General features: G+C 46.3%; 1 protein-coding gene across 1 annotated transcript in view; it reads right to left on the reverse strand.

Moving 5' to 3' along the window:
• Positions 1-1,507: 1,507 nt before the first annotated feature.
• Positions 1,508-14,918, reverse strand: part of CCN4 (cellular communication network factor 4) — a 37,636-nt gene continuing 24,225 nt past the window's right edge. The window contains exons 3-5 of the mRNA XM_010380286.2: positions 10,212-10,472; positions 5,683-5,876; positions 1,508-3,823 (exon numbers count right to left, since the gene is read on the reverse strand). Coding sequence (XP_010378588.2) covers positions 3,524-3,823; positions 5,683-5,876; positions 10,212-10,472 — 755 coding nt within the window. The 3' untranslated portion in view covers positions 1,508-3,523. The remainder of the gene's footprint in view (positions 3,824-5,682; positions 5,877-10,211; positions 10,473-14,918) is intronic.

The following is a 14,918-nucleotide window of genomic DNA, read 5'->3' on the forward strand; positions in this document are numbered from 1 at the left end:
ATGGCAGGAAAGCACCTTCCACAAAGCTTGGTGTATGCTAAGCGCTCATCAAATGCTTATAATAAGGTTTAGCAAGATTTAATTTGGTGAATTCAGATCTCCCTCCCTGTTGCACACCTAAGCACACCTGAGTAATTCACTCTAAGTACTAATGTAAATTTCCTCAGCCAAGGTTAACTAACCCGTAGGGTACCTATTCTTTGTCTCAGAACATATAGTTAACAAGGGACCAGAGAGGTGATGATCTATTTGGTCTATTTGAAGCCCCTTGTAGATATGATTCTCCAATAGGAGTCATTCAGGTCTTTTCTAGAGGCCTCTGCAAGAGCAAGGGCTGATAGAATAAGCTGGTGTTTGGGCTCTTTTTGGGGGCTGACTTCTCAGAAAATCTGAGTCCCACATGTTCCATTTATGAAATAGTGAAGAGACGCATACTCAAAATTGCTGTAACAATTAAATAAGATAATGAACAACTTAGCATAGTGCTTGGCACCGAGTAAACACTCAATCAATGGAGATTTTTTCCATTATATGTATTATTCTTCATTTTTATTGAATCCGGCCACACCATTGCAGGGAAATTCTGACTTAGAAAGAGCTTCATTACATTGGATCCAAATTTCCTTCTCCATGACTTCAACCCACGGGTCTGAGACTTGCCCTCTGGGCTCTGCATAAGATAGTTCCATTTCTCAAAACCAGTGGTGACTGGGTTATTCTGACCACCTTCTTCCACCCATTGCCAGAATAATCCCTAGTTTCTCCAACCCGACTTCCTATGATCTTTGAAAGCTAAGTTCAGTTTCCCAAACTGAGATGCAAATTCAGTAAGAACCTAGCTCTTGGGTTTTCACTGAATTTCTTTTCCTTTTCTTTTTTTTTTTTTTTTTGAGACGGAGTCTGGCTCTGTCGCCCAGGCTGGAGTGCAGTGGCGGGATCTCAGCTCACTGCAAGCTCCGCCTCCCAGGTTTTTTACGCCATTCTCCTGCCTCAGCCTCCCGAGTAGCTGGGACTACAGGCGGCTGCCACCTCGTCCGGCTAGTTTTTTGTTTTTTTGTTTTTTTGTATTTTTTAGTAGAGACGGGGTTTCACCATGTTAGCCAGGATGGTCTCGATCTCCTGACCTTGTGATCCGTCCGTCTTGGCCTCCCAAAGTGCTGGGATTACAGGCTTGAGCCACCGCACCCGGCCTTCACTAAATTTCAAATGGAGTGAGCTGTTATCCAGCCTTGTAATTTGTAGATGGCAGGTGTTTTCACTCTAAGAAAATCTAATATGATTCACACTGACTTACAGAAGAGATCATTCATGGGGTGAATTCTCTTTATACAAGAGTTCTTGTATATGCATATACAAATATATGTATATATACACACACATTTCTTTAAAATATTAAATGTCTTTTTTTGCTAAGGCACTTAATATAAAATTTTGACTGTTAAAATTATGTTTTCATGTAGCTTTGGAAGAAGAGAGCTTCGAATAAAAGTAGGAACACATGCACAGCTTCCCGTATTCATCAAGTATTTAATGAGCACCACTGTATGACTTGCACTGGACTAGGTTTTGGGGAGGTCATACTAAGGAGGACATATTCCTAGTCCTTTTCCTGTTTAGGAATCTCTCTGCACACTGCACAGAATTCCCTGTGAATAACTACACAACACTCGATATGCAGCATTGGGTAAACAGAATCATCTTTTAAATGTGTGATGAGAGCTGGTTCTGATGGGAAAGAGGGGAGAAGCTATAGGGGATTTGTGAATTTTTGTGTGTCCCATGATTTTTTGATGCTTAGGAGCCTAAATTATCAGAAAATCAGATATTCTTGTCTTTTAAAAAGGAACTAGAAAGGCAATAAGAGGGAAAAATGGCAGTGAAAAAAAGCCACTTATTCCAGTATGTTTTCCTATTTTCCTATTCTGACACATCTGGAAGCTCTAAAAAAAGGGGGGAAAATATGGGTTATAAAGACGGTCCAATTTCTATCTGAATCCTACTTTCCCACTCACCAACTGGGTGACTCTGGTCGAGTTTTCTCACCTCTATGAGCTTCCATTTCACATTTGTAAGGACAGAAATAATGGAACTTCTCAACACTGTCGAGAAGATTCAGTGAGCTAATATATGCAAAGCACTGAAAGCAACGTCTGGCACAGAAAAGGCCCTAAATAAAAGAATTCTAACAGTAAATATTATATTTTACTAATACAATAAATAATAGCCTGATATTCATTAACAATAACCTTTTTCTTTTAGCTTCAACCTCTTCAGGTTTAAACCTTTGTTAAGTCTATTTCTGTTTCTAAACAACTGGTAAACCTCTATCTTCATACCAGGAAACTGGCCATTTGGTCAGCAGAACCAAAGGCTGTTAAATGAGTCTGTGCAATAGATGTGCCCTGAGCACGGGGGCCCTTGGACTACCACAGCTTCCAGCTCTAGAGGCCACCCCAGGCTGCTACCAAGTGGACCCACTTCTTGGTTTGACCCACACCCCTACCTGAACCTGTCTTGGTCATTTCAGTGGGTCTGGCATGGTCTGCAGCTGGATCTGTCAAGGCTCTGTAAGAGTAGAGGAATGTTCCAGGGCACCATTCTCAGGGGCCAGACAGGCCAGTCCAGAGGCCTTACCAATTCCTATGAGCCCCAAGCCGGACAAGGGAGAAGATTCAAGGAAGAGCCTGGCCAAGTACCCAAAGCCCTGACATTCGGCAGCTGATTCAGTGTGAGAGTCAATTGGTCCTTCTGAAATGGGCTGACCTTGTCCTGTCTCTGCAGTATTAACTGGGGGCTTTTCCCATCAATAAGAATGTTTATCAAATTTTATTTCTGACTGGGATAAACCTAACCTGTACCCTTCACAGTGTAGGGTTGAAGAGAAACTTAACCTCAACAATGCCCAGGTTAATGGATACAACTTTCCATTAAAAATCAAAATCAAGCAACTATTCACCTCACTTGGCAAATGTTCGATGACCTTGAGGTGCACACATATTTGGAATCAGGATAGTTTTGGTGTGTTGACATCAGAATTACCCATTACAGTACCTCTTGGCAGGCTACAAATAACAGATTATTCTATTGTTCCAAATTCCATCTATCCATCTGAATGGACCCAAAGAGTCTTGTGGTTTGGCATCTAAAGAAGAAATTGGTGATATTAGAAGTCTACCTGATTCAATTTCTTGGGATTTAGGCAAGATCCAGCAGGACTTCTAGTGACTTGGAAAGGCTGGATCAGGCTTGGGTATAGTCCAGAACAGCTAGAGACAGGCATTTTTCTTTAGAGTAGGTGCTGAATGATGTCAAGGAGAAAACTCATAGTATGGGCCTGAGCAGCACCATCATGGGTCTTTTGGGTGGTTAGAGACAGAAAAGGAGGCTAAGGGTCCAGATCAGGGTAACTAGGAATGAGTAGGAAATTGACAAAATAAGGCTCAATGGTGAAAAGTTATTGACCATAGGGCTGACTGCTTCACAGGCATTGGGTCAGTCTCCAAGACCCAAGATTTGTGCCTGCCTAGTTGGCAATTTCTGAGAAGTCAGGATAGGATTCCAAGTCAGCAAAGATGTCATTGGGATTCCTACAGCTCAGGTTGCAGAAGCAGGCATTAATCCATAGGACCTGGCGGGAGAAGCCAAGCCCATCAGGACACTGGAAGGACACATTGATGGTCTTGGACTTGTAGGGGATGCAGCACCTGCTGTCCATGCAAACTCCACAGTATTTGGGTTGATAGGAGCGTGTGCTGATGCAGCCAGCGAGGGTGAAGTTCATGGATGCCTCTGGCTGGTACACAGCCAGACACTTCTTCCCTTCCTGAAGGAAAGGAAAGGCGCTTTCAGTGGGGGTGCTCAGACAATGGACAATCACCTTCTTCCCCTGAGTCCCGTTTTTCCCTCCTCACTATGTGGGAGCATTCCACCTTACTTTCAGCTTCACAGCATCCTCAAGCAAGGAGGGACAGCAACAAACACAGTGAGATCCAGTGTACTGCACAGAGGTAAATGGAGAACCACAGAGGAACATGTCTTGTTTGGGTTGTATCTCACAGCCTGCATTTTTGTATCTCTTTTGTCCTGCATTTTTGTCTTGCCTATGGCCATTCATCGTGGTTTCACCAACATGGGGAGCCTGTGTAGCTCCTTCATCCAAGCAAGTTCCCCTGTCTAGCTAGTGGCAGAACTGGCATCGGGACTCCATGCTCAGGGGACATGCTTTGCCCTAACTTCCCTGCCCACCTTTGCCTCTCGTGGTCTTTCACACACACCTTTAATATGCAATGTATTCAAATGAATTTACATTATTAAAAGGTAACTCTACCTTCCACTGGGCTATGGGCCACTTGAGATTTGCTGTTCTTTCTGTGTCTCTGTGGTATAATTCCATGCATAGTACAGAGTAGGCACAGAGTAAACCCATTGGATTAAGGGTTCTCAGGGTCTACTGTGTACAGCACCATGTGATCTAGGCTGCATGGCGGCATGAAGCTTGCCCAATTTGGGAAACCCTCTGAGGGTACATAATTCTGGAAAAAAATTGGTTAGAAATCAAAATTGGCTTGGACTTGCATTATCTGGTCCAGTAATGGTAGAGCCATCTCACTCAGCTTAGGACCTTTGCTCTAATTCTTCTGCGGTTGGTACATTTTCCACGTATGTTTTCAGTTAAGAGATGTCTATGGAATGCTTACTGTATACCAAGTGCAGAAAATACAAAAGCTAGTATTACAGAGAAAAATAATCAGAGAGGAAGAAGAAGAAAGAAGAGGAGAAGAAGGAGAAGGAAGAAGAAAAATGGATCCAGTTGATCAATATGTAGATGACTGGAGAAGGTGTCTAGGGGATGAGCAGTGATGTTGGATGTCTGAAGAGGATCACAGGGAGCTGTGCTGCTTGTTTTACACCAGAGGCAACCCTGGCCTCAACATCCCTAAGAAACCATCAAGCATTCCAAAAATGGAATAACTATTGAATTTTTTGTTTTTTTTTTGCTTTGATTTTGATGTGACAAAAGGCTGACCACTCCTAAGGCATGAGTGAGGGAGACTTGAATTAGATAAATCAGATCCACTTTTAACTCTGAAGCTGGGGCTCAAGCTAATGTGGCCCAATTTTCTTTGATGCTTTATTTTAATTATCTTGGACTCTTAAAGCTGAAAGGGATTTCAGAGATCAACTCCAATATCTTAATGATGAGGGAATGGGGGCTCAGTGATGAGCAGAGATTGGCCACAGTCACATGCAATTAATGCAAGTAGACATTTGACTCTAGGGGTCATGAGCCTCATTTAGTGCTCCCTATATCACCCAGTGTGGCTGCTCTGTGTGAGTGGGTTGGCATGGGAGTGAAGGGAGGATAGAAATTGGTAAGGATCCCTCAGAATCATTATAGAAGACCACTCCTGAGGGTCCCTGAGGTTTTCCTGGAGTGATCCTGATTCTAATAATATGATGCCCACCAAAGCTTCCATTGAGTGAAATTCACAGTGCACCAATCTGGTGACCTGCATTATCCCAAATAGCTGTTACACTAGATCTACTAAGTGAGCTTAACTGCTCCCACTTTACAATATTCTCACTTTACAAATGCTTCCCACGAGGAAGTTCAGGAGCCAGACTCAAACCCGGATTTGTCTGCTTGTGAAGTCCAGACATCCACCCCTGCTCTGGACCCACCTTAATGAGTGTACGGATGTCCACATCGCATGGCCGCAGGTTGCAGAGGCGGCTTTCTTGCTCAGGCCAGCACTGGGCATTAACATTGGAGATCCGAGTGGAGACCCCCAAGCCGCAGCTGGTGGAACAAGGGCTCCAGGGGCTTGTGTAGGCTATACAGTTCCTGTGCCACGGCTCTATCTCACCCACAGCATCTGTGTGTGGGGACCAGAATCTGCATGAGTCTACAACTCCCACCAGCCCCCAACCCTCACCTTCACCACACTAAGGTCTGGGGTCCCCAGAACTCAGGGGAACAGAGATAAATTGGCTGTCCCTCCCCACAGGACAGCAAGTTGGCTTCTAACCAGCAAAGGTACCCAGGGAGTGGAGGACATGTTCTGAGCTCCTTGTATTTTTCTGATCAAGAGAGGCAGTGTGGAAGCATGGGAGGAAACCCATCTTTAGAGACAGGTGGACCCAAGTTCAAATTCTGCTCTACCACCTACAAGCTGTGTGATCTTAGATAACCCACCCTGGGCCTGTCTCCCTATTAGAACAATAACAGCTGCCTATGGGGCTGGCAACACAATAATAGGGCTTAGATTTTTACTGAGTATGCATCAAACATCTTGCTAGGTGCTGGGAATAGGACTTATTTTATTATTGTTACTATTATTTGAGACGGAGTTGCTCAGGCTGGAGTGCAATGGTGCGATTTTGGCCCACCGCAACCTCTGCATTCTGGGCTTTAAGTTATTCTCCTGTTTATCCTCCTAAGTAGTTGGGATTACAGGCATGGGCCACCATGCCCAGCTAACTTTGTATTTTTGGTAGAGGTGAGGTTTCACCATGTTGGTCGGGCTGGTCTCAAACTCCTGAGCTTAGGTGATCTGCCCACCTCGGCCTCCCAAAGTGTTGAGATTACAGGTATGAGCCACCACACCTGGCCGGAAATAAGACTTTTAAAAGACGTTCTCCTGCCTCTGCAGAGATAAAGTTTACTTGGAGGAAGTTCAAAGGCAAGTAGCTACATCCTAGCACCTAACATTTTGTTTCAGTGATGCCGAGGGCGTAATGGCTAAGAGGGCATACAGGCTTCTTTGGGAGGCCAAGACAGGTGGATCACTTGAGGTCAGGAGTTTTGAGACTAGCCTGGCCAACATGGTGAAACCCCATCTCTACTAAAAAATACACGAACCAGCCGGGTGTGGTGGCATGTGCCTGTAATCCCAGCTACTCAGGAGGTTCAGTCACAAGAATTGCTTGCATCTGGAAGGCAGAGGTTTCAGTGAGCTGTGATCACACCCCTGCACTCCAGCCTGGTCTAAAAAGCAAGACTCTGTTCAAAAAAAAAAAGGAAAAAGAGGACATACAGGCTTCAACTGGCAGCACTGCTACTTGCTGGCTATGTAATTTCCAATAAGCTAGCTCACACCTCCTTGCCTCAGGATCCCCACCTGCAGATGAGGTTGGCTATAGCATCTCTTTCCCGTACTGTGATAGAAAAGACAACTTTATGCCTATGAAAGCACCCAAGCTGTCCCTGGCCTTTAGTAAGCTAAAGCCCTTAGTTAATGTGAGTCTGTGTGGTCATTTGACTACCAGCCAACTCAACTACCCACTCTTGGATGGTCCTATTGATGCACGTATCTCCCGCATCTAGAAGATGGTAGGTGCTCTCTAACCATCTGAAAAATGGAAAACGGTAGTGAGCTCAAGACCAAAGCAGGTTAAAAGCTGTTAAGAAAGAGAACTGCCCACAGAAAGATGGAACAAGATGCAGAGGAGAGGAGGCCTGTCCCATCCAAACACACATGTGCATGAGGAGAGGAGGGAACAGGCAGAGAGGGAAGGGATGGAAAGACAGATGGAAGCTCAGAGAAAAGAGAGAGAAAGAAGGAGAGGAGGAGAGAGAAAAAGAGTTTGTGTGTGAGAGAAAGAAACAGAGGGAAGGTAATAAAAGTAATAAAAAGAATGAAGGGAGGGAAAGAGAGGGGAAAAGATAAACACAGAAAAGAAAAGAAATGTGACCAGGATTAGGAGAAAGAGGAAAGGTAAGTCAGTTTCTCCAAGCTTATAGGTGTGCAGAGAATATTGATGAACGAATGCAGGAATCACTGAGTGAGAGAGGGAGAGGCTTGAAATGGGAGGCATCCAAGGACAGGAGGGGCAGGGCTGGCAGGAATTGGAGCTTGGGAGGCAGTGGGGAGGGATTTGCCCAGGAGGATAAAAGCTTTGGTTTTTTGGTCGCCTCTGCTAGGCAGGGGCTCTTCTTGTGCTCAGTCAGAACGGGGTCACTGGGCCACACACAATGGACAGACAGCTTCTGCTTCCCTGCTTCCCCTGTGACCCTCAATGGGCCCTGCTGGGGAGGTGGTGGTGGGACAGCTGCCTTGCTGCCCTGGGGCTGCTGGGGACAAAACTGTCCTCCACGCCTCCTCCTATCCACACAGGACTGCTTCTCCACCTGGCAATTTTGTCTCTTAGGGTGCATTTGGCAATGTCTGGAGGTGATTTTGATTGTCACACCTCTGAGGGAGAGGGTGCTACTGGCATCTAGTGGGTAGAGCCCAGGGATTAGATTGCTGGGATTTAGTAGCCATGCATTAGATTGCTACTAAACATCCTCCAATGCACATGACACCTCCACCACAAAGAATTCTCTCATCCAAGATGTTGACAGTGCCGAGCTTGAGAAGTCCTGCCCCACAATCGTACCTGAGCAGTCTTCAGCATCTATAATTAAAAAAAAAAAAAAACCACCAATACCCTTAGAACTCTCACTCTATTGCCATTTTTCCACTGCTCTCTGCTGCTTGCCTGCTAAGCATTTTCCTCTAGAAATGTCCTCATCTGCTGCCTGCCATGGCATCAGATGCTCCTGGTTTTCTTCATACATCCCAACTCTTCTCTTGATTTCTCCACGCCTCCTCTTATCCTTTTCACCCTTCAAATGTCAGCATTCCCAGACCTCTGCCTCAGGCCCCGTCTGTGTCACTCTGCATGTTATCCTCAGGCCATCCCAGCCATCACCACCAGCAGCTCCAAGCAGATGACTTCAGAGCTCTCCTATTTCCTCTCCTTCCTCCTCATAAAGAGAAACTGGAATCTCCTCTTAAGATCCCGTGGACAGGGCACTCTGCCTTAAATTCAGTCTGTTTCAAACTAAGTAGATCTCCCTTGGCCCGAATGTGCTCCTTCTCTTGTATTTGATCCTAGGCAATGGCAAGCCCCGGGAGTCAGCCTCTGGCTCTCTTTCTTCTTCACCCCATGCATTAAATTGGCATTAAGACCTTCAGTCTCACTGAAGAAATGCCTCTTGTGCCTGTTCCTTCTTCGCTGCCTCTACTCCCACTACCCTAGTTCAGATCCTTATTAGCCCATCCATCTATCCACCCACCCATCCATCCATCCATCCACCCATCCGCCATCCATCTATTAACTGATCCATCCATCATTCACCTATTTGCCCATCATCTATCCATCCAATTATCCATTTATTTACATCCATCTATCTATTCATTCATCCATCCATTTATCAATTCATCCATTCATCTATCCATCCATTCATCCATCTGTCCATTCATTTACTTATTTATCCATCTATCCATCCATCCATCCATCCATCCATCCATCCATCCATCCATCCATCCATCTATTCATACATCCATCTATCTATTCATCTATCCATCCCTCTACCCACCCATCTATTTATACACCTATCCATCAATTCATCTGTCTGTCAACTCATCAATCCACCCATCTATTCATACATCCACCTATCTATTTATCCATCCATCTATTAATCCACCCATTCATTCATCATCCATCCATCCATCATCTATCCATCAACTCATCCATCTGTTTATACATTCATGTATCTATTTATCCATCCATCTCTTCACCAATCCATCCATCCACCCACCTATCTATTCATCCATCTATTTATTCATCCATCCATCTACCCACCCACCAGTATGACAAACATTAACTGGGTACATGCTAAGTGTATGTCACTGAGCTAGATTCCAGTAAGCAGCAGTGAAACAATTGGGCCCCTCCCCACCCTCCTTTTCCAGGGCTTCCTCTTGTCTGGTTTACCTGGCTGAAATCTCACCTGCCCACCCATCTTCATAGCAAGGGGGAAGCCTCAAGTCATCATGAAGCTTCTACTAGACCCATCTCCTCTTGCTCATGCCTCCTCTCCTCAGGTACCCACACACCTACCCTTCTTCCACCACCCATCCCTAACGCTTTAGCAGGATAATAATGGATTGCACTTTTAGGGCTTTTAGGACTTTTAGGGCTTTACAAAGCACTCCTCATTTTATGCTGGGAGGATCCCATAGGACTGACTAGACAGACAGGATTATTTCTGTTTTACAGATGGGGCAGTACGGTCTCAGGGGAGGTATGACTTTCTCAAGGTCACAAAGCTAGTACGTAGTGGACCGGGGAATGAGTCATTCTATGGTGGTCAGAGCTCCAGGAGAGTTCACAACCCATTTGTAGGGTCCCGCCCCCAGCCCACGCGGGCCCACACCCACCGAAGGCTCCTGTGTCACGAGGTGCGGTCTTGCGTGGCCTCCTGGCGTCGTCCTCACACACCCACTGCTCACAGCAGTGGCCGGGTATGCTCACGCGCCGCGGGTGGGGGCACCAGAGACGCGGGGGGCGCACTCGGAGGCACAGTGGTGTGCAGCCCACCGCACCGTCGATGCATGTGCAGTTGTACTTGCAGTTAGGCTGGAAGGACTGGCCATTGTTGTAGCGCACCCCATCCAGGACGCAGCCTACACCGACCACCTCTGCAAACACAGGCTGCGGGTCAGGTCCAGTGGCCTTGATGCCCCTGGCTGGCCCAGCTGCCTTTATAGGGGCTCCATGTGGACCACACCCCAATCCCTGGGATGGCTACCAGCATGGGGGAGGAACAGAGGCACAAAGGCAAAGGCAGGGAGGTGTGAGAGTGCACAGGGCAGGGCTGAGTGTTTTGTGGGACTTCAGCAGAGGGAGTGCAGGGAGTTCCTTTATAGCTTCAGCCAGCACCTAGGGAGTGGAAGGATGCAGGATCCCGAGGGACTCGGGTGGCTTGCTGCCTGCAGGGTCCCCAGCACCAGGCACAAAGCCTGGTACTGACAAATACCTGCCGTTAGGGCTCATGGTTCTGAAGGTGACCGACTTGTAAAGAAAAGCCAGAACACTTCCAAACACGTGTTCCATTCATTCCGTACACATTTATGGAGCCTTCCAGGTGCTGGGGACTCAATAGTGGACGAAACAGACAAAAGTCATGCCCTCAAAGAGCTTATGCTGTGGAAAGGTCATATGGAATGTTGGTGGTCACAAGTGTCCGGGAGAAAAGTGGAGCAGGGAGGGGGAGTTGGGAGTGGGGAGACAGTTGCAAATTTATTAATAACCCTTTCCCTGTTTAGAAAAAAAGTTCAGCTAGCTGCCAGAGCTCATTTAATTTTATATAAACATGCTTTTTGAGGTTGAAGCAAATCTGACTGATTTTCGATGTAAAAACAAAATAGAAAAACTGTTTCTTGGAGTTCTTTCTAAACAGAACTAACATCGGAATTGTCTGAATCATCAGAATAATCTATTTCAGAAAAATCAGATTCATCAAGTGAATCCCGGCCAACTGTTGAAGAACAATTATGTGTAGGAATGCTAGGTTTTCTAGGATTTGACATTTTCAATGATCGAGAATTACGACATTTTGTAAATGGAAAGACCACTACTAAAAACACAATGCTGTAAATAGATTGATATCTTTTGTTTTTCAAAGTTGGTATTCCAGAATGATGTGAATAGAATAATAAAAGTGAGATATTTTGTGGCAAAGTTATTTTGGGGTAAATGCTGCAGCCTCTAGTGCTGCTGGTGAGTATTCTCAGTGCAAACAGGAATAGGGTTACATTACATGGATGGGGAAGGCCTCACTGGGTGAGGATGCTCAGAAAACCTGAAGGGGTTGAGGAAGTAAGCCCACCCAGGGGTTGGAGGAGGAGTTTTCCAGGTAGCGAGGGGCCCACTTAAGTGAAAAGACCTGGGCTGGGAGCAAGCCTGGGCTGTGGGAGAGGTCTGAGGAGGGGAGACAAGAAGGAAAAGGGAAGGAGAGGAGGTCAGAGAAGGCTTCTTTGTAGGCTCAGAGGAAGGTGCAAAGCTGTTAGAGCCTAGCACATAGTAGGTGCTCAGTAAGAAACTGCTGAATGAATGACAGAAAGTATGCTTTGCAAGAACACTCATGGCGCTGAATTGAGGACAGATCAGAGGGCAAAGGTAGCATGGGGGACCACCCTGAGACCCAGGTGAGAGGGAGCAGTCTGAAGCCAGAAAGAGAAGAGCTTGGCTTCCAGACAGATTTTGAAGGACAGCTGCCAGGACTTGCTGACAGAGGGGCTGTGCAGGGGAGAGGAGAGGAGTCAAGAAGGAAGAAGATGCTCTGTCATCCTTGGACAAGCAGGGTTTGGGCTGGGTGGACTCAAGTGTTCTCCGTTATACGCGAGATGCCTGCTTGACAACCGAGTGGCTATGTGGAGTTAGTTATGCCAGTTTGGAGTTCCAGGGAGAGTTGGGGACTTCTGGGCCAGATGTCACCCTTGACACCATGCTCTCTCAGGAGGACAGCTTCTGGAAATACAGGCAGAGAGCCCCGGACATCATGAGTGACCACCCAAGGAGGAGCAGTTTGGAATCTGCCGTGGGCCAACAGTTCTGTCTTTTAGGGACGGCCTAAAGGTGGCTATTAATAATAATAATAATCAAACTATCTAGCAGGCATGAAGATTTTCGAAGTACTGTCTCTGTTATTGGATACTGGGAAACCCAAAGCCAGCTGGGTTTCCTTCACTACCTCCTATCTAATCTCAGATCTGCAGTGCAGGTGTGATCTAGTTAGCTCTCCTCTTACTGAGGCACTTTCAGGAATTCAAGTCAACTTGCTCTGCCATCGGGGCTTTCCCTCCCTTCCCACACCTCCCATGGACTGTCAGTCCCACTCTCAACAGGGACAGTGGGTCACACCTTGTTGTAGCTCTGTTTGTGTTTGCTGCCTCACCTATGTGTGTTGTGTGAAGAATCAGTGGAGGGATGGATGGATGGGAGCTGGGTGAGCTCTACTCTTTATTGTGCATTATATTACTTATCTTATCCTATACAGAAACACTATCACATTATCATCTTTGTCTTTATATATAGCAAAACAAAGTCTCAGCAAAGTGAAGACGCATCGCGTCCAAGGTGACCACAGTGGGAAGCAGAATCCCGGTTTGTGTGAACCTTGCTGTGGCTACTGTTTTTCTTGGGGTGCAGTTATCCATGCAGGAGGTCAGAAAGGAAAGATGCTAACATCAACTGACCCTCTGATCTAGTGCCAGGCACCATCTGATACATTATCTCATTCAGTTCTCCCGATGACTTCATGAAGAGAGTTTTATTTTTCTCCTTTGATGGACAGGAAAGCTCTCAGAGAGGTTAAATGATTCATTTGTTCAAGGTCACAAAACTGGTGAATGATACAGCTGGGACTCAAACTCAGGGGACCTGACTCCACAGCCCATTTCCTGCCACCAGACACCAGTGAAGGAGGGGACAGAGGAAGGCAAAAAAAGCAGAGGAAGTGCTGGGTGAATCACTGATCTTTGCATTCTGAGTCACCCTGCCTCTGCCTGCACGCTGTCTCTCCAGGAAGAGTGTGTGTGTGTGTGTGTGTGTGTGTGTGTGTGTGTGTGTGTGTGTAGAAGGGAGTGGGCTAAGCCTGGGACTCTGCCCCTGTATGTGGAGACTTTGGAGGGAGAGGTCAGTGCTGGATGCCTGGAGTCCCCAGTACAGTGGTTCTCCCCACCAACTGCACACGGGAACCCCAGGAGAACCTGGGGAGCTTTTAAAAACTGTGATGCTCATGCCAGGCCTCAGAATACGGGGGTGGGCCTGGGTGTCAGTATATTTCCTTTGTTGATCTCTGCAGTTTTCATTTTTATTTTTATTTTTTGATCTCCATATTGTTCAAGTTCCCCAGGTGAATCCTGTTTGCAGCTAAGGTTGAAAACCACTGCATCTAGATGGCGCGCCAGTCTCTCTCCTTGGAGCTTTGGGTGGGGAAGTGAGGTGCTGCTACTGGCTCTGACCAGCCTGCCCACCACAGGCCAGTGGGATGAATGATGGCTGCAGATGGTCTTGTCAGCCAACTCATTCACTTTCCAACTAATCAAAGGCGAGATGGTGAAGCCAGTTGGGTTTCCTTCACCACCTGTTATCTAATCTCAGATCTGCAGTACAGGTGTGATCTGGTTAGCTCTCCTCTTACTGAGGCACTTTCAGGAATTCAAATCAACTTGCTCTGCCATCGGGGCTTTCCCTCCCTTCCCACACCTCCCATGGACTGTCAGTCCCACTCTCAACCGGGACAGTGGGTCACACCTTGTTGTAGCTTGTCTGTGTTTGCTGCCTCGCCTATGTGTATTGTGTGAAGAATCAGTGGAGGGATGGATGCATGGGAGCTGGGGTGAGTGCTACCCTTTATTCAGCTCCTGCCATGTAGCAGGCACTTAACATTCCAACCACCCAGAGATATAAACTTTGTCACATTTTCCTTGAAGAAGAAACTGAAACTTAAAAGGTTCAGTAGCTTGCCTAAAGTCATAGCACTAGTGAGTGATAATGATGCTGGGATTCCAGCTCAGTTGTCTAGGTCCAAAGAGCCTGCATGAGTTTACTACTCCCTCACTCTTCACTATGGGGGATCTAGGCCCATACTAGAAGAGAAGGGAGTAGACCTGCTCCCTCCTCTAAAGGTGGCTGTGAATAAGACTGAGGTAACTTTCCTCGCAAGCCAAGCCAAAGAGCAGTCAATCACTTTTTTTTTTTTTTTTTTTTTTTTTGCATTTCCGTATTTATTCTGCAACAACCATGTGGAGTTGGTTTTATCAAGCTCCTTAAGCGATGTGCACGTGGTCACGTAGCTAGCAAGTGGCAGAGGCAGGATCTAAAACCCAAGTCTGTCAGCCTGTAAATATCATAATCCTTCCACCAAACCACACTGCCCTCAAGCCTGACCCAGCTTCATTTAAACGTTGAGTAGTGTTTGTGCAACTGAAATAGCCAAATGATGTAACTCAGAGGTCACCCTCTGCCCACAGACGTATTTAGTTTGGCCCACAGCATGGTTTTAAAAATATTTTTGAATGTATTGCCAATGTTTACAAATCATACACAAATCCATATATCTGGATTCTCTTGAAAACTAA

The sequence above is a fragment of the Rhinopithecus roxellana genome, chromosome 9 (genome assembly GCF_007565055.1).
Source record: "Rhinopithecus roxellana isolate Shanxi Qingling chromosome 9, ASM756505v1, whole genome shotgun sequence".
NCBI classification, from domain to species: domain Eukaryota; kingdom Metazoa; phylum Chordata; class Mammalia; order Primates; family Cercopithecidae; genus Rhinopithecus; species Rhinopithecus roxellana.